Raw genomic sequence first — 22,541 nt, 5'->3', positions numbered from 1 at the left:
TAGCCATATTGTTAAACATGATTAAATTATCAACAATCAAAAATAAATTTATATAATATAACATAATATATTACAAAACATTAAACACAGTATGTGTTATTAGAGAGATTAGATGATGTAAAAATAATGTTCATGTTACTGTAAGACAAACAGGGACCTGATGATTACTCTGATGAGCCCTTGAAAGAGTCTTGAAAATAATCTGCAATGTATTTTCTGTGCAGCTTCTCATGCAAAAAGAAAGAAAGAAAGAAAGAAAGAAAGAAAGAAAGAAAGAAAGAAAGAAAGAAACACTGCAGCAAAGAATGTTTTTCTTGGGTCAGTCAGAGTGTCCTTCAACTCTTTACAAGTTGGTGTCACAGAGTTACTTAACTTTTGGCTTGATTTATATGTTTGTCAATGTGTGTGTTAAGAATCGTAAATATAAAGAAAGCGACTAAGATATTTGAAATCAAAGAGTACATTTGAACAGTAGCACAACTTTACAATGACCAGATTTTAAATATGTCTGGGATCCTAAAATACTGTACACATCACCTACACCAGAGGTTTGAGTGAGCAACAGAGGCAGGACATTGCAAAGTAAGATCAAAACTATAAGATTTAAGCAGTCCTTTGTACCCTCTGCTGCAGCCATCTGTGCCTTATCTTTCACCATTGTTACAGGCACTTCTGAACTGTTTTATTGTCATATGTGTCAAATTTTTAAATTGATTTTCAGTGTCATACAGGTCATACAGGATTTTTATAGATGATCTCCTCTGATTTAGTTGTCTTTACTTTGTGTTTTATTTTGTTGGCCTCTCCAACCAAATAAATTACCATTTAACCATTAAATTAGATAATAATATTAAATGTGATTTCATTTGACCATCAGCAAATCAAGTTATTGTTCAGATTTGATTATATTTGGACTGTCCATTATACATGGACACCAAAACACCTAATAAAGGTTACACATGAAACATTTGTTTTAGCATTGTATATTAGTTATTGAGACCGGTATCCATTATCTTTGAGGCTCGTCAATCAAAGACCATGACCACAGGAACACAAATACACCTGAGGGGAGAAAAGACAAGCTGTAAATTTGTCTTCCAGTCTTACATATAAGCAATATTTAGTCTATGAGGATCCAGAACATACTGACCTGACAGGGAGTTGAGTACAGTGAACAGGTACAGCTGGGGGAGGGAGATTAAGGTGGCGCTGCCTAACACCCATGGTAACCCCAGAACACAGCTGAGACCCAGCACTGTGGCACAGTCCTTCCACAACCTGCTTCCTTTCTCTCTGTTCATCACATCCCCGCCACCTCCTCTCAGCCCCTGCAGCTTGCACACCACCAGTCCCAGCATACAGGAATTACACAGTATCAACAGTAACAGAAGGGCCATAGTAATGACATAGCTGACCAAAAGCCTCTGTGGGAACTTGCTGCTCATCCAGCACCTGCAGGTTGGTAAAAATGTTTAAGCAGAAAGCTTTGAATTCCAAATAACCTGCTTGTTGGTGGAGAATAAGGAAGAGCAGAGCAAATCACAGTGTATACTTGCTGAAAATTCAAACACCCAAGGTGGTTACATATTTAAAATCCTAACAATGAATCTTGGTTTCTTACATCTGCACTGTTGTGTGGTTGTTGGCATCCCTCAGTTCCAGACTGTATTTCCCATAAACACCTGAAACCCCATAAACCACTGCAATCAGTGTAGGAAGACCTGCATAAAGACATGAAAGACAGAGTTTATGTCCACAAGCCCTGACTGTACGGTTGCATGTATTGATTTAAGGAAATTAAATGAAATGCAACAACTATTCGACAGTTACACTGTCCAACTCAGAATCCACTCACCCCATCCCACCAAGCTGAGTTTGAGCAGGTATCTCTTCATGTTTAAGACTTGGACTAGGAGAAGGTAGAGATGGAATCCCTCCAGAGCTGTCCAGCTGATGGTGGCCAGCAAGGACCAGTGTAAAATGAGACCCATAACTTGGCAAACCCAGCCCTCCTCGTTCTCATTCTGCTGCAACACTAACATACTGCACACCAGAAAGCTGAGGTGGAGGCAGAGCAGTGCCCCTGCTAGTTGCATATGCACACCGATCACCTTCTCTGGACGCCAATTTCTGGAAGGAAAATAGTATATTAAGTCAATTTTATAGTGCAACACTCATATCATGTGTCATGTGTAGTATGTGCTAATAACAGTGCTTGAAGTGGAAAAAAATAAGTGCCGGTACTCCCCTTATTCACATGTTGGCGTGTGTATCGGTCTGTATCAGCAAATCATTAAGTATTACATTTTTACAGTATTTCTACAGTAAATAAAAGATACTAGGCAGGGGCGGAACTAGACTCTCAGCGCAGAGGGGTCGGTGCATTTTCGAGGGGCCCTTCTGATAAATTCATTTTAAAAATTCAAACCTGTCAAAACGCTGATGGATCCTATCCTATCCATAAACACAAATTGTCACTTATTGAGCCAAGCAAGCCCATGTCTAAGAAAACATATAGTGAAGGCACTTTGTCAAGCAAGCTTATTCTGAAGGAAAAAAAAAGACAGGTTGCCAGGTTCAAGTGTTCAAGTGTTTCAGCACCGAGGACAGCACGCGGAGCACTACATGCATTGATTGACGGTTCAGCACCACCACCGATAGACAGCAACAGGCTAGGTGCACTGTCTCCATGTCTACCATGTCTTTCTTACACAGGAATAACATGAACATAAAATGGACACAGCAGTCTACAACACTACACAAGACCTACTCAAACATAAAAGAGACACATACTACAACCACACTAATACATTTTTGTTTTAAAACGCACAACATTTGCTACATTAATGCCTAGCATCCACACTACTCCAGCGTTTGCGAACCCCTAAAACAGAGAATTTTGAAAATGCTACTGACCCTGTTTTAGTTTGAAAACTCTTGGATTGCGACTTTCTTAAAAACAATGATGCAGGCACCCATGTTCACTTCCTGATTGGGTCTTACCAGTCATGACTTATACTCATATTGCTGTTTTTGCTGTAGTGCAACAGGGATTTCTCATAATTATCTTGTTTTTGTAAATAAATAAGTTGACATACAAGCATTTAGATGTTTCAAATATACAGAACTAAACTTCAAAGATTTTAATTTCTGACAAACAATTCACAAGGTTCCATATACATAATTTATACATTTATAATATCTATGCATTCATAGACTGAACTAGATTTGCCAATATTTTATTTCTGTTTTTGGCTTTGGCCTCTTTCCGATGTGAATTCTGGGATAGTGTACATTATTTTAGTACATAAAACACCTAAAATGCACATAAAAGAACAATTGTGTGTGGTTTGCATTTGAATGGTAACCCTATGCTTGACAACACATGGGGCACGATTTAAATGTAGATCGTGCAAGCCATGAGGAGATGGCTGGAATGGAAAAGGTGCTCTTTATGAAATTCTGTACATAATGGACCTGAAAGCATATGTCAAGTTATTACATTTTTAACAAAAAAGTTGCCACTAAACTCAAAATGTAATAACTTATTACATTATGTGCAAAAAGTTATTATGTTACACACTCACCATTTTTATCACATTATTATTACATTTTGATTACATATTTTTAATTACATTATGTGCAGTTATTACATTATGAGTTTCTACAGACTCTCTAGAGCCACGTTTAAATAAACAAGTAAAGAGAAGCAATGTGATCAAATAGGTCAAAAAATATCAGTATGATGGAAACAGGAAGACAAGCTCTTGATCAAGAAGACTAAACCACATCTGAAGATATCTGATATATTTGATCTTACAGGAAGGAAACACAGTTACTTTGTGAAACCAGTCCAGTAGTAACTCAAACACTCAAATGCACACACTTAACTCACACATATTGCTTTTGTTGTAAAGCTTGAAAAAAAAGAAAAGACGCATTTTTTAAAAACATAAAATAATCGCTTTTTAACAATTTTACGGTATTTCATTTGTTTTGTTTTTTCACCTTTGTTTATTCAGGGGGGAGTTTCACTGAGAGCTCTCTCTCTCAGGAATGCCCTGATCACATTCACTCAGTTACACATTCACACCTGGAAGCTGCCCAGTACAACCAGTCTGATCTGCTGCCACTGAGCAGCTCCACTGGAGCAGTTGGGGTTAAGTGTCTTGCTCAAGGGCACCTCAGTGATGGTAATGAGGGAGGGGCAAGTGCTGCTTTTCACTTTCTCCACCGTGATTTATGCTGCTGGTCCAGGGGATTGAACCGATAACCTTCTAGTGACAAGCTTACTTTCGCTAACCTTTAGGCACCACTGCCCTCTCTACACTCTTGAGTAAAAGGGATGTAGAAAAAACTCACTGTAGACATATATAGATGATCAAGCTGTTGGCTGTGAAGAAGACGGAGAGTGCAGGTCCAATGTAGGTGATATAGCCAAGGTTCACAACATTTCTTACATCCACTGATGCTAGGGCCCGCTGGAACAGGAAGAGATGCAATAAACATGAAATATTTGTATTAATTTGTATTAAGCCCGATGGGTCTTCAATATAAAATATTGATAATTTTTTAGGTTCATTCACTCCACGGCAGAACTGTACAGCTCTACTCTATGTCTCTATGACAAGCTCAGACTCTAAACAGTAGAAAGCTTATCACTAGGGCGGTTCCCTATATAAGTACAACATGGTTCCCTTTTTGCAAGTGAATTTTTCTACTCCTATATTACCATCAAAAGTAAAATTACACAACAATTGCTACGGAAATTTGATAGAAATTTCTAGCTCAAACTATCAGAAACAACTATGAATAAACAAATTACATTTTCCATTGGAGACGGAGGCTGCTATTTTATAGACTCAGTTATTTAAAACTCAGCAAGCTTCTGAAAGCTTCTTTTAATGGGAGGGACATTATTCAGCACATGAGGTAGCGATGTGGCTGGTAAGAGAGCTGATAGTGAGAGGAAATGTTCTGTTGAAAGGTTTTACCACAAGCACAGCAAAGAAACTCAGATGGTTGCAGCTACAAATACACTCAGTTTCAGTGAAGGTGGTATGACAACCGTCTGTGCTCCAGTGACCTGAAAACACACAGACACATATAAAAGAGTTAATCTTTTTATTTGAGAGAAAAATTGAGGTGAATCTCACTGTAGACTGATCTGCTGTATGTAACCCACCTGTTCCATCACCCAGCTCTGACTCCTCCCAAAACACACAAGTCCCATTTTCCACCTGAAACATTAATTACAAAAACATAAGAGGAAAGCAGATTGTGACACTTTTGTAATGCTAGCACAACTGGTTTTGTCATTTTACCTCTTTGTTGTGTTTGAAGATTAATTTGATGGGTTGTGGGAGGTTTCTGACTGGAAGGTTCCCTGCCTTCACTACCAGCACTGACTCCCCCATAACAGTGTCTTGCCTGTGGACAGGAGGGCTGGGTCTGAGTACTCTCCCCCGTCCTTTTGGCAGCGGGGAACTCAGCTGCAACAATGGACAACAGTGCCAGAAGTGAAGCATGACATGAATGCTGGGATGAATTAATTTGAAGTAAAGTGTAGAAGAATTGCAACAGTATGAACTACAGTATCAACCTTTCCTTGATTTTAATAGTACACAACAGCTGACTTTGGTCATACAGAGTTTATGGAAACCAGTGCAAATCAGCATGAAAAGAAAATGCAACCAACTTAAAGTGGAAACCAACATTATGGCTTGATTCCATTGTGTGTCGTGTTCCAGCTGCGCCGCCACTCCAGTCAATGCTTGTGATCCCACTAGACACACCGCAGCACATTTCAGAAGTGTCCAAGAAGCAACTCACCACTTATTATTAATGAAACAACACTTATAAAATCACCAAGTGGCAGCAGAGTGACTTTGCTCCAGAAACAGATGTGGTCCTGAGATGTCTAAGACCCATTTTTCACAAAAACACCAACAATCCGCTTTGTGCTGCCTATTTGCACATCACCTCCCATCAGTTTACCATGCAGCATTGGGCACAACAATACTACACATGGACACAGCAGATTTCATACCTGGCTTGGACGTCAACACTTCATTACCATAACACCTGAAAGTGGGGGCACAAAAAGTCTTGTTGTCCCCCCTATTCTAGCACCACTGCTGCCATGACTGCACTGGCTTCCTATCCAGGTAGAGGGGTGGCTGTCTTCTCTCTGGCGCTGATGGAGCAAAATGCTCTGCTTCTGAAACGCTCCCAGTGGGATATGACACCATGCAAAGGATGGCACAAAACCACGCCAAAGCTGGAACATGACACAGCCGTGCCCAGTGGAATCAAGGTGTTAATCTATTATCCTGAAAAAAACTCCCTAATTCACCTACTTCTCTGTATCTACACGTCTATTGTGATTAGTATTGAATTAATACAGGCAACCAAGGAGGGATTAAGATAAAGAAGTCTCCTGTGGCTCAAATTTTGCATGTTCAGAGGTACTGACCTTAAAGTAAGTGCTGTTGAGCACAGTGATCACCAGCTGTACCTCCTCCTCAGGATCATCTCCTCTGATTATCTGTAGAGCTCAGGATGGGATGTGAACCCTGTGTTCAAGAGTAGGACTCTCCTCAGCCTAAAAAAACAGAAGTACACACAAAAACATCACAAACACCAAGGAATTGTTTCATTGTTGTATTTAATACAACAATGAAAAAAAAATATAGAAATGAACTTGTTGAGGATGATTTTTAATTGTTCTGGTTTTTTGTACGTTCCAAGAAAGACATCCTGAACTCGTATGTATGATGTGGAATATGTAAAATAATTATTATTCTCTGTCTTTAATCACTCTTGATGAACAACACAAAAACATTTTTTCTCCTGTTTTGCTCATTTGTTGGTGAATTTCATATAAAACTTTCATATAGTTTTACCTCTAAGAACCAAGACAGAAGCTGCAGGGTCTGTTACCCCAAATTTTGACCTCACCTCTTGAGACGAGTTCACCCTCCGTTTAATGAAGTTTGGCATAACATGACGTCCTTGTCTACATTTTCGAATTTTGTGGTCATAACACCTACCAACACAGACACATTTCAGCATTTCAGCAAACCAAGCAAAGTTATACAGAAAGATAACTACATGAATCAATTATTTCTATGAGAAAACTTTTAGATTAACAACTACTGGTCTTGCTGAGTAAAAACATTGCAGATTTGTGACATTAATTTAAGGATTATCGTACACAGTCATTTATGGGTTGAGAAAAAGCTCAAAACCTTGATATTCACAGAGTCATGTATATGATATACAGTATGTTATAATTCATTTGCTCAGTCGCTTTTTTATGTCCTTTTTTACTTTCAGGTTGTCTTTCACAATCATATCAAAGCTACTCCAGCATTCATTAGACATCAGGGAACATTGGTGTAGTAGATAGATGTATATTGCCCTTAAAAGGAGGAATGTAAGATCTACAGCATGAGCTTATTATCCACTGAATGAGTTACCTGGTCCAGGAAACATTACTTTTCTGACACTCATGGAAGACATTTGCACAGGAGTCTGTCAGAGTGACAGAGAAAGAAAGTCAAATAGTTGAAGATAGTACAGTGTATGGATGGATACACACTGGATACAAGATTGACAGTATAAGATAAAACATGCTAATGACAGATCTCACTCCAGAATAAGAACATGAGAGGAAACTGTTCACCACTCACTCGGGGGAACTTTAGTGTTTTGTGTTTCACCCCAGGCTGGTTTAGAGTCACTAACGTCGGGCAGCAGAGGACCATGAGCGACAGTGTTTTTGTCTAGGTCTGATGATCTATGACCTTGATATTTATACATAGTTGATAAATTAAAGGAAAAACCGGTCTAGGTCTGAATGCTTGACCCCTACAGTGAGCAGATCTGGCAGCTCTGTTATGCTGTGGGGGGCATTTTGCTGGCATGGTTTTGGTCCACTTGACCCCTTATTAAAACACAAGTACACAATTAAAGTGCAATTTACTTCAATTAAAGTGCAATTTACTTTAAAAAATCCCCAGCCCTCTGTGCCGCTGCCACAGCAGGAAGCCAGGGCACTCGGTGAGCTAGCTCCATCTCTTCTTCTTGCTCTGTAATGTTAACTTCAGCCTAAGTTAGTTAGTATGCCCACTGAGATAGTCTGTGTGAATACTAACTTCCACACCAGGTGCTCAAGCTGTTAAGACTGACCGACTAATTATTACTAATTACACCTTGAGGTGGGCGGGCATTCCACGCCTTTACCAACTTTTATGTAAACAGTGTCACGGCTCTTGTCAATCAGACATATTTGTCTTTTTAATAACGTCAAGTATAACAGAGCCACCAGATCCCCTCACTGTAGGGGTCAAGCATTCAGACCTGGACCAGTTTTTCCTTTAATTTTTCACCTGTCTGTATATATTAACAGTTCAAATGGTGCTCACCTCATGAGCACACAACCATTAACACAAAATAAACACAAAAACACTCACCACCAGCTTGACTCGTAGATACCCAGACCAGTGAGACGAGACAAAGAGTCATCAACATCATGTCTCAATGTTCCTCAAGCACACATATGGTGTATCAGTTCAACGCACTGCACTGTCAGGGCAGGAGAGTCATATCTGTATACATCACATGTTGGTAGCAGAGTGAGGGCTGACAGGAAGTAATTCATATCAGATGTGTTTTCAAAAGAGTTACAATGACAAAATGACCTGTCCTGCCTGTTCATGTGATGAAAGTACTGGAGAGGCTGGCCTTGGCCCACCTTAGACCATAGATGACATCATCACTGGTTTCCAGCCAGCCAGTCAGTTGTCCAACCAACCTCATTTGGGAGTGGACAATGCCACCATCTACCTGCTGCAGCATGCTCACTTGTATCTGGATATAACTGGTTGCACTGTGAGAATCACATTCTTAATTTTCTCCAGTGTATTCAACAGTATCCCCATCCAGCCACTTCTACTGAGAGAGAAGCTGCAAGCGATGTGGGTAGACATGTCCACCATCCTGGATTACCAATTACCTGACAGGCAGACTGCAGTTTGTCAGACTGGGCAGTGCTCTGTCTGAAATGGTGGAGAGCAGTACAGTATATCTAACTGATATGTGCTGGGTACAGGCTGCAAGGCTAATGGCACTCACGACTCTTCCCAGGACAAACCGTGGCCCAGTGTGCCGATAGCTTCCTCAATTCCTGTCTTGATAGGTAATAGAAAAGGAATGCTGAAACTGCTAACAAACAGGAAGCACTCAACCAATTCTGCAAATGTATCCATTTTAGCATCCATTCTTCATCAGCCACTGTCCCAAAAAATTTGGCTTATAATGCTTTTGACACATTAAATGTAGTGTTATTAAATGTCAGGTCTTTGAAAGGAAAAAACATTTTTAATCGTTTTTAATTGAAACTTGTTTAGACCGAGATAACAGTGCGGCTGTTCTTATCGAGTCAACCCCTCCTAACTTGAGTTTTCTGAGTGAAGCTAGCGTGCATAAAAAAGGAGGTGGAGTTGTGGTTTATTTTAGGCCATATAGGCAGTCGCTTAGGGTGTCACCTTGTCTTGTGGGCGCTGTTTACCCTCAAAGGAAAAAAAGAAATAAATTTTTAAAATTGCCATTGGTTGCCCTTCCTCATTTCCTTTCCTGAGTTAACAAATGAACAAAGAAAGAAAGAAAGAAATACACTTTGCACCCCTGTTCCTCACAATTTTTCATCTGACCTGCAGATGTACTATGTGCACTGGAAGTGGGGGGTGGGATACTGTTTAATGCGCATCACAGCCCAAGTCTATGAAGAGATGTCAAGAGGCATATCCACATTTTATTTCACAATGAAAAGGTCCATACTAGGGGTGTGCCTGAATACAAATACATTATTCAGCAAAGCACAAACAGTGGGTTTTATATGAATATTTGTTTCATACAAATATTAAAAAAATTATTTGTTGGGAGTGTTCCTCAGAGATAAAGCTGAGCTACTGACACAAGCAAAGTGCTCCCAAGGGACTCTCCAAATCTGTTGTTCCCCTACTCCTTTCCACAAAGTTAGGTTATAAAAAATAGGCAATGATGAAAAGTGCAAAGCAATAATTGCCTTTGAAGTTCCTCCCTACACATTACACAGTGTGCCATCTCTGTGTTATGGGTGTATGAATAGGTGAAGGTCTGTCTGTGTGAGGCAATGAGCAAAGCTTTAGCTCAGTAATCAGCGCAGTTGTCTGTGATCTGGGAGACTCCAGTTCAAGACCCGATGTGGGAACCTCCTTTGTAAGTTAGTTTATTCATGAACACTTACTGTAACACTTTAATTTTCTAAAATTAAAAGCGTCATAAAAACAAAAACAGGATTTTTAAGCCTCTTTCCACTTTTATTGGAATACAAATATAGATACAAATAATTTTGCTGCCTCAACAAATACAAACTCTGGGATCTCTGCACACCCCTAGTCCATACCTTCAGGTTTGAAAGGTTATGTATTAAAATGGGGGAGCAAACTTGGAAAGTTATTGGAGGGGGATCTGGGGTCCTCCCCCAGAAAAAAATTGTAATTTAAAACAAATTTCCTGCATTTCTGCACTACATAGCCTCTTGGATTAAGTCAAGAAACAGCAACCTGCACTAGTCTAAATTAGTTAGATTGAAGGTGCTATGAAAACCAGGAATGGATCAAGAACAGTTTATAATTGAGTGGATCAGGACAGTAAATGATTATCAGAAGAATTGGTATTTCATATTTGAAATTATATTCATAAAAACATTATGTAGCCTAAAATGTTAGTGGGTTGCAGGCTACTAGGCCATCCTCAAGGTCAAACAAGGACAAACAATTTATATATATGAAATAGTCTTACAACACATCACGATATGATTTGTATAATTAAACCTGATTGAACAATGTTAAACCTGAGGGTTACAATTCTCAATACTCACAAGGCATCTTCACTGTCTAACAACAGCAACAAAATACAAACAGTTTGGATGAATGAAATGGCCTCACAACCACTATCTAATTCCAATCCCACACACAGGTTCTAGTGGTAGCTGATGTAGTTGTAATGTTATACAGGAATGAACAATCATAACTTTAGAAGCAGATTATTTTAACCTACATTATCTCAAATCAAGGACTATTTTAATGCACAACTCAGAAGGTGACTTTTGCTTCTCAGGACTAAAAAGGCCCATTTCATTCAAGGACTAGACCTTACTGTAAACTTGCAGCTCTCATTTACCCTGTATGAGAAAATGAGAGAATAATCATAATAATGAAAGCGCAGAGCAGCGCAGCCAGATTAGAGATCATTAAATGAAGTGATGCCTCATCATATTTAAGAATAATTCCATCCAAAGTCAGACTAAAACTGAAACTGAAGCAGAGTGTGGGGAAGATCTAGTTTCCCTGCTGTGACTATGTGCTGGATCTGTTCACACAGAACCAGCTGCAGGTGATCAATCAGAATCACGCAGATGTCTTGAATTTTTATGGATTTATTGTCAACATCACAACCACAATCCTTGTACAACAGTCTGATGACTCAGTGGTCCTGTGTAAATGAACATTATACGTCAGAATAAACATGTCAGATATCCATATGAAAATATAACCGGCTAATGTAGAAATTGTAAACTATATTATTTTCTCAAATGTATAAATTTCCACTGTACAAGATAATATGGCGCAAACAGCTGATAATGTGGCCATGGATTAAACAGGCATATCTGAGGCTGAAACAGCCTATTCCCTTCAACGGTGGATTTATGTCCATCAGCAGTGCAACACCGACCTCTATTGGCCAGTAGTAGACATGCATGGCATCTATACAGGAGGCTGAACGAGCTGCTAAACTGCACGTGTTGTGCATGCCCAGTTAATTAAGGAGCTGACCTACAAGTGGCAATTCAGTCCTCTATTCTATCAGTTATATAGTAAACCAACACAACCCAAACATACAGTCCTAACAGTATGCTTATGGCATGATGCCTATTAACATCTGGTAACTGTGAGTAACAGTAGCTGCTAATATGAGGCTACACAGTCAGTAGAACACATGAACATGAGCCTCTTTAGATCAGCTGACACAGAAACAATTCACTAACCAACAGCAACTATAAAAAGCATTCTCAAGCACCTCACTCACTTGCGTTAGACGCACTTGACACTAGATGACAGTTAGTACAAAGCAAAGTCCTTAATCCAGAAAAGCGTCTGATGCCTTGCAGATTTGGGGGGGGCAGAGAGGGAATGTTATGGTGAGAGTGTCGCTGCTGAAAAGGGCCTTTTTGACACAGAGTATTTTGCAGAAGTCTACACACAAATACATAAGACAATTTGGACTGTACCAACTCAAAAGGTGGTCCGAAAATGTCCAAGGCACCAAATCTTGCCTAGGGCACCAAAATGTCTAGAGCTGGCCCTGTCTGCAGGCCACCTACATACTGTGCAACCTTTTCTGATGACATTGCTGAACTGCTGTCTATATACTGTATATCTGCATCACTTGTGTTTCAAAGTTGGCAGCTCACATGGAAAAATGAAAATTCTTTTAAGTATCATCTGAATAATTCAAAGTAATTTCTTTTTATAAAAAAACAAACATTTGCTATTAGCAAAACTTGACCATTGTGGTATAATGCTTTATTAAAACTTTATTCATAAACACGTTCAATATTCAAGGTTTGTGAAGGAAACAACTTTAATGAAAATTAAAGGGTCTTCAGAAAAGACTGACTCTCTCTTCGTCATGACAGCTAACCTTTAACATACTGATGTTATGTCAGAAAGAGCCGTAAGTGTCATAGGCTAGCAACAGCCTTGACACACATACAGACAAATAAATGTTGATTTCAGATGCGTGGTGCATTGTTTATGTTTTTATATTGGGTTAGGTAACAATGAGTAAGGCAAAACATGATAAACATCTATGTAAGGACTGAAAACAAGTATAACATTATAATCATTATTTTAATTGTGATGGACAATTTGGTAGTGAATGTTGAAAACAAAGACGTTTTAGTGTTTTACAGATATTTGTCGGGACTCAGGACACCCAGCTTGAAACCGGTACAATTCTGGACAAAACTGGATGTCTGGTCACCGTAATTTTGACTGACCTGCTGGGCTATAGCAGTTCACCAACTACCCCTATGAGTAGCCTCTACATCACAAAGCTTCCCTCTCCACCTATTTCATGTCGATGAGCAAATGTCAGGTTGTGGTGTGACCACCACATTACTTTGCTGATATAAATATGGTGCAGGATGAGACTAGTAATGCTAGCGGACTCTGTAGAAACTCATAATGCAATAACTGTGCATAATGTAATAAAAATATGTAAAAAAAACAAAACAAAACAAAACAACAACTCATAATGTAATAATCTGCTAATAATGTAATAAAAATGGTGAGTGCATAATGTAATAATTTTTTGCACATAATGTAATGAGTTATTATATTTTACAGGAAGGAAATGCAGTTACTTTGTGAAACCAGTCCAGTAGTAACTCAAACACTCAAATGCACACACTTAACTCACACATATTGCTTTTTTTGTCATATTTTTGTCATATATTGTAAAACTTGACAAATAGGAAGAAACACATTTTTTAAAAACATAAAATAATCTCTTTTTAACATGGCAATTTTATGATATTTCATTTGATTTTTTTTCACCTTTGTTTATTCAGGAGAGCAGTGCTCTTTTTTTCAGGAAACGCCCTGATCACATTCACACAGTTACACATTCACACCTGGAAGCTGCCCAGTACAACCACAGTCTGATCTGCTGCCACTGAGCAGCTCCACTGGAGCAGTTGGGGTTAAGTGTCTTGCTCAAGGGCACCTCAGTGATGGTTAGAGGGAGGGGCAAGTGCTGCTTTTCACTTTCCCCACCGTGATTTATGCTGCCGGTCCAGGGGATTGAACCGATAACCTTCTAGTGACAAGCTTACTTTCGCTAACCTTTAGGCACCACTGCCCTCTCTACACTCTTGAGTAATAGGGATGTAGAAAAAACTCACTGTAGACATATATAGATGATCAAGCTGTTGGCTGTGAAGAAGACGGAGAGTGCAGGTCCAATGTAGGTGATATAGCCAAGGTTCACAACATTTCTTACATCCACTGATGCTAGGGCCCTCTGGAACAGGAAGAGATGCAATAAACATGAAATATTTGTATTAATTTGTATTAAGCCCGATGGGTCTTCAATATAAAATATTGGCAATTTTTTAGGTTCATTCACTCCACAGCAGAACTGTACAGCTCTACTCTATGTCTCTATGACAAGCTCAGACTCTAAACAGTAGAAAGCTTATCACTAGGGTGGTTCCCTATATAGGTACAACATGGTTCCCTTTTTGCAAGTGAATTTTTCTACTCTTATATTTCCATCAAAAGTAAAATTACACAACAATTGCCATGGAAATTTCTAGAAATTTCTAGCTCAAACTATCAGAAACAACTTTGAATAGACAAATTACATTTTCCATTGGAGACGGAGGCTGCTATTTTATAGACTCAGTTATTTAAAACACAGCAAGCTTCTGAAAGCTTCTTTTAATGGGAGGGACATTATTCAGCACATGAGGTCGCGATGTGGCTGGTAAGAGAGCTGATAGTGAGAGGAAATGTTCTGTTGAAAGGTTTTACCACAAGCACAGCAAAGAAACTCAGATGGTTGCAGCTACAAATACACTCAGTTTCAGTGAAGGTGGTATGACAACCGTCTGTGCTCCAGTGACCTGAAAACACACAGACACATATAAAAGAGTTAATCTTTTTATTTGAGAGAAAAATTGAGGTGAATCTCACTGTAGACTGATCTGCTGTATGTAACCCACCTGTTCCATCACCCAGCTCTGACTCCTCCCAAAACACACAAGTCCCATTTTCCACCTGAAACATATATTACAAAAACATAAGAGGAAAGCAGATTGTGACACTTTTGTAATGCTAGCACAACTGGTTTAGTCATTTTCCCTCTTTGTTGTGTTTGGAGGTTAATTTGATGGGTTGTGAGAGGTTTCTGACTGGAAAGTTCCCTGCCTTCACTACCAGCACTGACTCCCCCATAACAGTGTCTTGCCTGAAGGTAGGCTGGCTGGGTGTGAATGCTCTCCCTTGTCCCATTGCCCGCGGGAGACTCAGCTGAAAAGAGAGACAGAGAGGACATGTGACATGAGTACTAGGAAAAGGTTAATTTGAGGTAAATCAGGTTTCAAAATATGTGTACAAGGATTGCCAGAACTTGGAGGGAGCTGCATGGAGGAAGCCAACATGAAGGAGTCGCATGAAGGAGTCGCAAACATCAGGGTCTTCCTGAATTTGTTTTCTCAAAGCTAGAGAATACTTCCCTACTTCCCTAATTCACCTCATTCAATTTATCCATATTTAATCGTGATTAGTATTAATTCTGTGGCTTCAAATAATGTCCTTGAGACTGTCCACACAGGAAAAGCAACAGCAAGGACAGCTAAAATTATCCATGTTCACATTTACCTGACAAGTACTCCTTGTGGTTGTGCAACATTTGACTTTTGGTTTTTAATAGCGAAAGACAAAGTATCGTGACATTGTTGTAGCCTCTGAGGAAAACCTCTGAGGGACGTCAGAGTTGGTGGTCGGGTGACACTGACCTATATTCCACTGACAGTCAGTGATGCTTTCTTTTAACCATGACCACAATTGTTCCGTAAACTTAACCAAGGTGTGTTTCTGCCTAAAAAACGAAACTTAACCAACTTAACTGAACCTAACCGTAACCAGGTGGCAGATCAGGAAACAGTCATATGAATTATTTCTGTAATGGTCATTTGATAGTTCTGGAACATACTGACAAACAAGCTTTTTTGTTGTTGAGTTTGAAGGAAACTTCGATTCTTGCAAGCCACTGACCTTGAAGTAAGTGCTGTTGAGCACAGTGATCACCAGCAGTACCTCTGCTCCTCTGTAGAGCTGAGGATGGGATGTAAACAGTGTGTTCATGAGTAGGACTCCCCTAAGCCTAAAAAAACACAAGTACACATAAAAAATATTCACACAAAACATAATTTGTTCTGAAGATCACTTTAACGTGGTAGGATTATAATTTAGCATGATATATGGGAATGTTATAGCCAAAAGCTGAAATGATTCCATGACCTGTGAGATGACTGCATGTGGACACTGTAATATCCCAGACTCTTTATGTATGTGAAATAGGTGAAAGAACTCTTTACTGTAATTATTCTTCAAAAACCTGTAATTTCCCACTGCAGTTTATATAAATCTGGCTTAGTCCAGGTGATATGTGCCAAATTTGAGGTGATATGTTCACTTTTTCATAAAAGCATGAAACTCGTACAGATTGGGGCCCTGAACATTTTCAGAAACGGAGCCATCGCATGGAGCCATGGCGACCAGTTTACTTTCCTCCATAACCTAATTATGTATATTGCATCATATCACCTGAACCAAACGTGATAACACAGAAAAAGTGATGTCTACCCCTATGTTTTGATGGCCAAGGATTACAATGATACCATATACAACATCATAAACTGTTCAGCTGAATAGTTAATGGTGAATTCATTGATGCTGTGAGAAGGAAATCACAGTATCAGAATACCTAGGCTAGACTTTATAGTATCATGTCTGTTGCATGCATGTTGTGTAAAGTTTTAAAAGCTTTAATGTCCAATTTATGACAATTTGAACATTACTATAGCAGTAAACAAGTATTTTGTTTTACCAATAAGGACTGATTGTCACCTCACCTCTTGAATTCACCATCCAATGATTGAAGTTTGGCACATCATGGCCTTTTATTCAGCATATTACAATTCTGTCCTCAAAACACTACCAACATATTGATATTTCAGCAAAGCATGAGGTTATATGGCATTACAACTATATGATTCATGTATTCTTTGTAATAAAACTCTTTTGATATGAGGCTGTTAGGCTTCTTGATGAATTAAAAACACAATGTTGATATAGGTGATACATAAAAGTACTTCTGGGAAACAATTAATTTGCTCAATCATGAAATCAAAAAGATGCATATTACCCTTCACACAGAAGAGATTTCTGAGTATCGGCTTAGTATCTACTGTATGACTTGCCTGGTCCAGGGGATATCACTTTGGAGACAGTCATGGAAGACTTTTATTGTTTATTGTTGTTATTCTCATTTTCACACTTTTTCCTTTTCAATTTTCTTTATATTTTATTTTACTGTTTTTGTTTCCTGCACTAATTAAATGGGTCAACAGTTTTGTCAGTTGTGAATAAAATTCACCAAAATAACAAAAGAAATGAGGTGATTCTTTTCCTTTTTCTACCACTGGAGTGTCACCTTTGTCCTGAACTTGTTTTGCAGTATTATATTTCAGTATGGAAACTTCATCTCAATCATGGTGGACTGAGCTAAGCAATCACTATTTAATTATTTTAAAGAATTATCATTGACAGCAAAAAACTTATCTTCAGCAAGGAACACTGTAACGCCATGTAATTCACAGTCAGGACTCAAGTTGTTCATAAAAACAAGACTACAGCTATGCTAGGAGCTTTCTGAGGTGCTATAGGCACAATGGTGCTAACATGCTCACAATGACAAAGCTAACATGCTGATGGTAAGCTGGCATAGTCAATATTCTCAGTCATCTCAGTTTAGTATGTTAGCATGCTTTGATGTCATTTGCTAATTAGCACTAAACACAAAGTACAACTGAGGCTGATGGGAATGGTTATTTTGCAGTATTTGGTCATAAACCAAAGTACTGGACATATTGAAATATTTTCAATGTTACTATTTTCCCATAGATGCAAGTTCAAACAAAAAGTCATTTGATGTATAATGTCTAATATGTTGTGACACTTACCTCTTGCTGCAGAAGCAGAACTCAAACATGTATTTCATAATGTTTTCCAGTTGGCAACATACATAAGAAAATGAAATTCACACTTGGTTATTTACTCACTCTTTAATGTATCATCTGAATTCTCATTTACATATATGATTTCACAGGTTGTTACAAAAACTATTTGCAAACACTAACACTTGATCATTCTTCTATATGGATTTATTAGAATGTAATCAAAAGCACATGTATGCTACAATATTCAATAGTGCTCATAGGTCGGTGAAGGAAACTTGTGCTGCAGGATGGTGCGCAGGCCGTCCACAGGCAGCCAAATCTCGGGGACAAATGACTTGTTCTGAGGCAGCAGCTAACAGTGGATGTTACAAGTTGATGTCAAGCAAGGACACACAGTCACACACACACACACACACACACACACACACACACACACACACACACACACACACACACACACACACACACACACACACACAATGTAATCAGTATTATGGCTCACTATGTCATAATCAAACCTGTCAGTATTTATGAGCACAGCAGACACTGACTAAAAGCAGGTGTGATAAGGCACTGTTATATTTCTCAACATGTTGTTTATCATCTGTCATTACTGTTACATCTGCCTTTATCACAGTTTGTGCACCTGTGGAGCTTCTATCTGGATCCTGGAGTTGTTTCCTGTAGAGTTGAGGTGAGTCTCACTGATGTTGACTACATTCAGAGACAAGGCCTTCAGGCTGGAGTTCACAGAGCTGCCATTCTCCAGTTTGAACATTGGCATGATGTTATAGATAATCTCTCTTTCTGTACTGCAGAAGAATGTGAAAGCAACAATGTCAAACAGGAAACTTGCACAATATTAACTACTGCTAATTTTAACAGCATGACTATGACCATCAACTCTGTTAGAGTAGATGTTATCTAGAGTGGATGCATTTGATAATTGTATTTCTTTCATACCATGCTGTTATATTTTATTGCCTATACAATATAACTGAGAAGATATTGGCCTAAATGTTGACTTGCTTATAATAGCACTATCCTCTGGCTGATTGGTTCCTGTGCAGCTGGTGAACTAAAGGGTGGAGGTAGAAATGAAAACAAGTAGAAACATGGAGAAATATATATTAATAATGCTATATATATGTCACTCAACTCCTATGACTATGTTTTGTTCTTTGACATAATTTCATTGTAATTCTAGCATTATGTAATAATTCATTACCTCCTTTCACTGCTATGTTTACCATTACTTCCACTACCACAACCACTAGTATATACTGTACATCTACCAGTGGTGGAAAGTACATTAATTGAGTACTGTACTGTAATTAACTGATGAATCATTAATATCCCTAATAACGCAGAATAGAGGACTATATAGTAGATAATGATGAGTTACTAGAGAACAGACTGGAAGATACTATATCAATGAATCATTTGGTAATTATCAGTTCATAAATATCTGTAATTTCTGAGCTATTAGGGAAGTACTTATTAATAATTGATCTATTATATAATTCTAAATCCTTAGTAACTTCAGACAATCTTGTGTACCGTATTGTAAACTGTTACCAGCACAGTTTTGAGATACTTTATACTTGTACTCCACCTCATCTCAGAGTGGAATGCTGTATTTTTTTACTCCACTACATCTTTTTGTCAGCTATAGTTACTTTATGTAATTTTAGAGTGAGATTTTACATATAAAACACATAAGTTTATAAAACATGGTGCATTGTTATTGATTAAACTACTCAGCTGTAGATATAGCATTTAAATGAACTCCACCTTGACCAACTACAACATTAAAGCACTTGTTACACCTGAATGCAAGCAGACATATAGCTGCCCTGTTTGAGGAGACAGGGTGGGCATACTGTGGTGCTGCCCAGTTTTAGAGGCCTGTGTGTACAGATTCAGCTGTATGCTCCAGAGAGAGTGTACTTACTTTGTTGTGAGCTATACACAACACCTTGGGATCTTTTGTCTTAGTTTCAAGGCAAACAGATGATCCATTGAACCATGTCTTGCTTGCTGACTGTGCAGTCAAAGGAACAGGGATATATACCCATCATGCATTTTACGTAACCGGACCTGTCCTCAGTGATATTCTTCCAGTGATACTTTTCCAATTGACATGCAGTATTTTGAAATACTTTGGAGCACTAGAAGCTCTGTGCTACTTGGTTTCTGAAAGAGTCAACCAAAATCTATGATGTTATTTTTTGTTATTTCTCAATAAAAAGTAACTTAAAGGATGGGCTCAATTTCTTAAATCTGTCTTAAAATCACAGTCAGGAGCCTAAATGAACATTGAAATAGGTTTTTCTTGCCATAATCATTCCTCCTGTTCATACTTACCATTAGAAGATTCCTTCATAATGCACTTACAATGTAAGTGATGTGGGACAAAATCCACTTCTGTGCAACAGTGTATTTAAAAGTTTATCTGAAGCTAATATGAAGCTTCAGCCATCCAAATAAGTCAAATCCAGTAGATATCTTTAAATGTTACTTTTTAGTGCCAAAGTGTATTTATACATATATATATATATAAACTCAAGTTTAATATATATGTACATATGTTTTTGTTCTATGTGTTTTTTTTATTTGCAGTTATTTATAATTATTAAATTCCCAGCAAAGTTTACTGCTTCAGTGCACTGATGTCATTTTAAACAATAAAGTTTATTGTTAAACTGTAAAATATCCTGCCTCCATTACATATCTTTGTCACAAGTGTTTGATAACCACATTTGAGGGATCATTGCAAAAAATGTGTGTCTATGTATATATAAAACTTTTTTACTCTCTAATATCAGCGTTGGCAACGGCCCCAAAAATCCAGTATCGGTGTGGGGCCCTTTTTGTTACTATACTTGCACCGCAGCTCAACAGTGAAACACTGTCCCAGGAAACACGAAGAGGGAATTTGATGCTAAAAAGACTGTAAATGTGGCAGATGTCCACTTGATATGACTAACTCAGACTGCTGAAGCCTCATATAAGCTTTAGATCAACTTTTTGAATGCATCTTTATACATAATGACTGTTATGGCATGAGGTCATGACTGTTGATTTTGGCCCCCTTACAATGAAAGCACATTTGAAGGGGATCTTTTAACAGCCAGTATGAACAGGAGGAATGATTATAGTGATGAAAACCTCTTTCACTGTTCATATGGACACCTGACTGTTGTTTAAAGACACACTTGAAAAGTTGTGAACCCATCCTTTAATACCTGAGGCTGTTGTCTTTCAGTTTCAGGGGAGCTTATGAAGGACACAAAAGCAAAATAACACAACTATTATCATCTTATCTGTATGATTGGAGAAAACCTGAAAGATGCTGAGGTATATTGGAGATCAAAAACTACAATGATTTGGCCGTGATCTATTGTATGTAGATGATGCAGCACAAGTTACAAGCTCTTATTTTTTGTCTTTTTTGAACTCCACAGAACCAGCTCTCAGCCTGATCTGTTGTGTTACAGAAGACTACCTCACTGCTGTGCTAGATGACCCACTGGGTGATGTTTCACTGCTGTTTTCAACTGCATAGGCTAGGCAGATAGCAAAAATAGGTAGAAATACATAAAATATATCTATTTTGAATAGATGCATTGCTGTTTTTTTGGTGAACAAAATACCATCCAGTTCAATTCATACCATGGTTGACCATCGCATTAGGCAGCAGAAGTAACAGAAGTACGGGAACCATTGTACGTCCTCTGAATGTGTGACTGATGGAATAAATAAAAAGCAAGAATAAAGTGACATTTTAGTTCACATGCATTCAGTGTACTTCTGTTGCAAGTCAATTTACATCCAAAGAGGATACCTTTTAAATGTGAGACTGGATAAACAAGACTAGAGAACAAAGCTACTTATATGACTGCCTCTGTTGATTACAATGATACACATTTTTTTTCTGAACATGAAGTGTTTTGTAAAAATGAGTCTCCCGAATTCCCAAATATTGATGTAATAGCAAGTTTTCCTGTCCTGTATATAGAAAAAAGTAACATTCAATACTACAATAAGTTACTTGTTAAGAAGTTTTTTTTCTTCCTTTCTTGTTATAATCTCTCTCTTCTTACAACAAGCCTCCCCATGGCCATAGCAGCATAGTCCATTCCCAAGATATATTGACAAATATAGGGTCAGTTTTCCTCATGCTAATACTACAGCAACAATCTAACATTCAAAATTCAGTAAAAATCTTGAAATTCTTTCCATGGCTTTTTAAGTTTCACCAAATTGTAGGCCAAATAGACAAAATAATGTAATACAGTTCCACCGAAAGGGGAATTCTTCTAAATCTGTAAAACTAATTAAAATGTTCAACTTTGATCTTAATTGATCAAAAATACTCCATACTTTAGACCTGGACAAGTAATTCTAAAAAAAAAATGTTTGCAAAATGTAAGCCTTTTCAGTACTTTGTAGCACTCTTTATGCTTAGTGCTTTCACTCAGGAAAATACATTGAAATACTTACAATAATGCTCCATAGATATGAATAATTTCTCTTCTTACCTCTGAAGTGAACAGGATGAACCAGACAAACCTGAGCTGTGCTGGTTGAGTAACCTCACAATTGGGAACTTAAAAATAAAATACAATTGTTCCTGTGTTCCATCAGCTGGAAGTATTTGTTTTATGCAAAAAATTTTTTA

General features: G+C 38.2%; 1 protein-coding gene and 2 long non-coding RNA genes across 3 annotated transcripts; all 3 read right to left on the bottom strand.

Moving 5' to 3' along the window:
- Positions 1-613: 613 nt before the first annotated feature.
- On the bottom strand, positions 614-15,993 carry LOC122990706 (adhesion G-protein coupled receptor G1-like). Its single transcript, XM_044364190.1, has 9 exons — positions 15,891-15,993; positions 5,325-5,492; positions 5,186-5,240; positions 4,995-5,086; positions 4,363-4,481; positions 1,856-2,130; positions 1,622-1,721; positions 1,151-1,452; positions 614-1,062 (listed from the first exon to the last, which is right to left on the bottom strand). Exons 1-9 carry the CDS (start codon positions 15,978-15,980, stop codon positions 1,010-1,012), a joined length of 1,254 nt encoding a protein of 417 aa, XP_044220125.1. The 5' UTR covers positions 15,981-15,993; the 3' UTR covers positions 614-1,009.
- Positions 11,470-12,206, bottom strand: LOC122990828. Its single transcript, XR_006405500.1, has 2 exons — positions 12,136-12,206; positions 11,470-11,541 (listed from the first exon to the last, which is right to left on the bottom strand). It is a non-coding gene; the product is annotated as an uncharacterized LOC122990828 (long non-coding RNA).
- On the bottom strand, positions 13,872-14,889 carry LOC122990782. Its single transcript, XR_006405488.1, has 3 exons — positions 14,837-14,889; positions 14,646-14,737; positions 13,872-14,133 (listed from the first exon to the last, which is right to left on the bottom strand). It is a non-coding gene; the product is annotated as an uncharacterized LOC122990782 (long non-coding RNA).
- Positions 15,994-22,541: the final 6,548 nt, after the last annotated feature.

This window comes from Thunnus albacares, chromosome 1 (assembly GCF_914725855.1).
Source record: "Thunnus albacares chromosome 1, fThuAlb1.1, whole genome shotgun sequence".
NCBI lineage: Eukaryota > Metazoa > Chordata > Actinopteri > Scombriformes > Scombridae > Thunnus > Thunnus albacares.
Note: the sequence above shows the minus strand (reverse complement) of the source record. Positions and strands in the feature narration are given on the sequence as shown.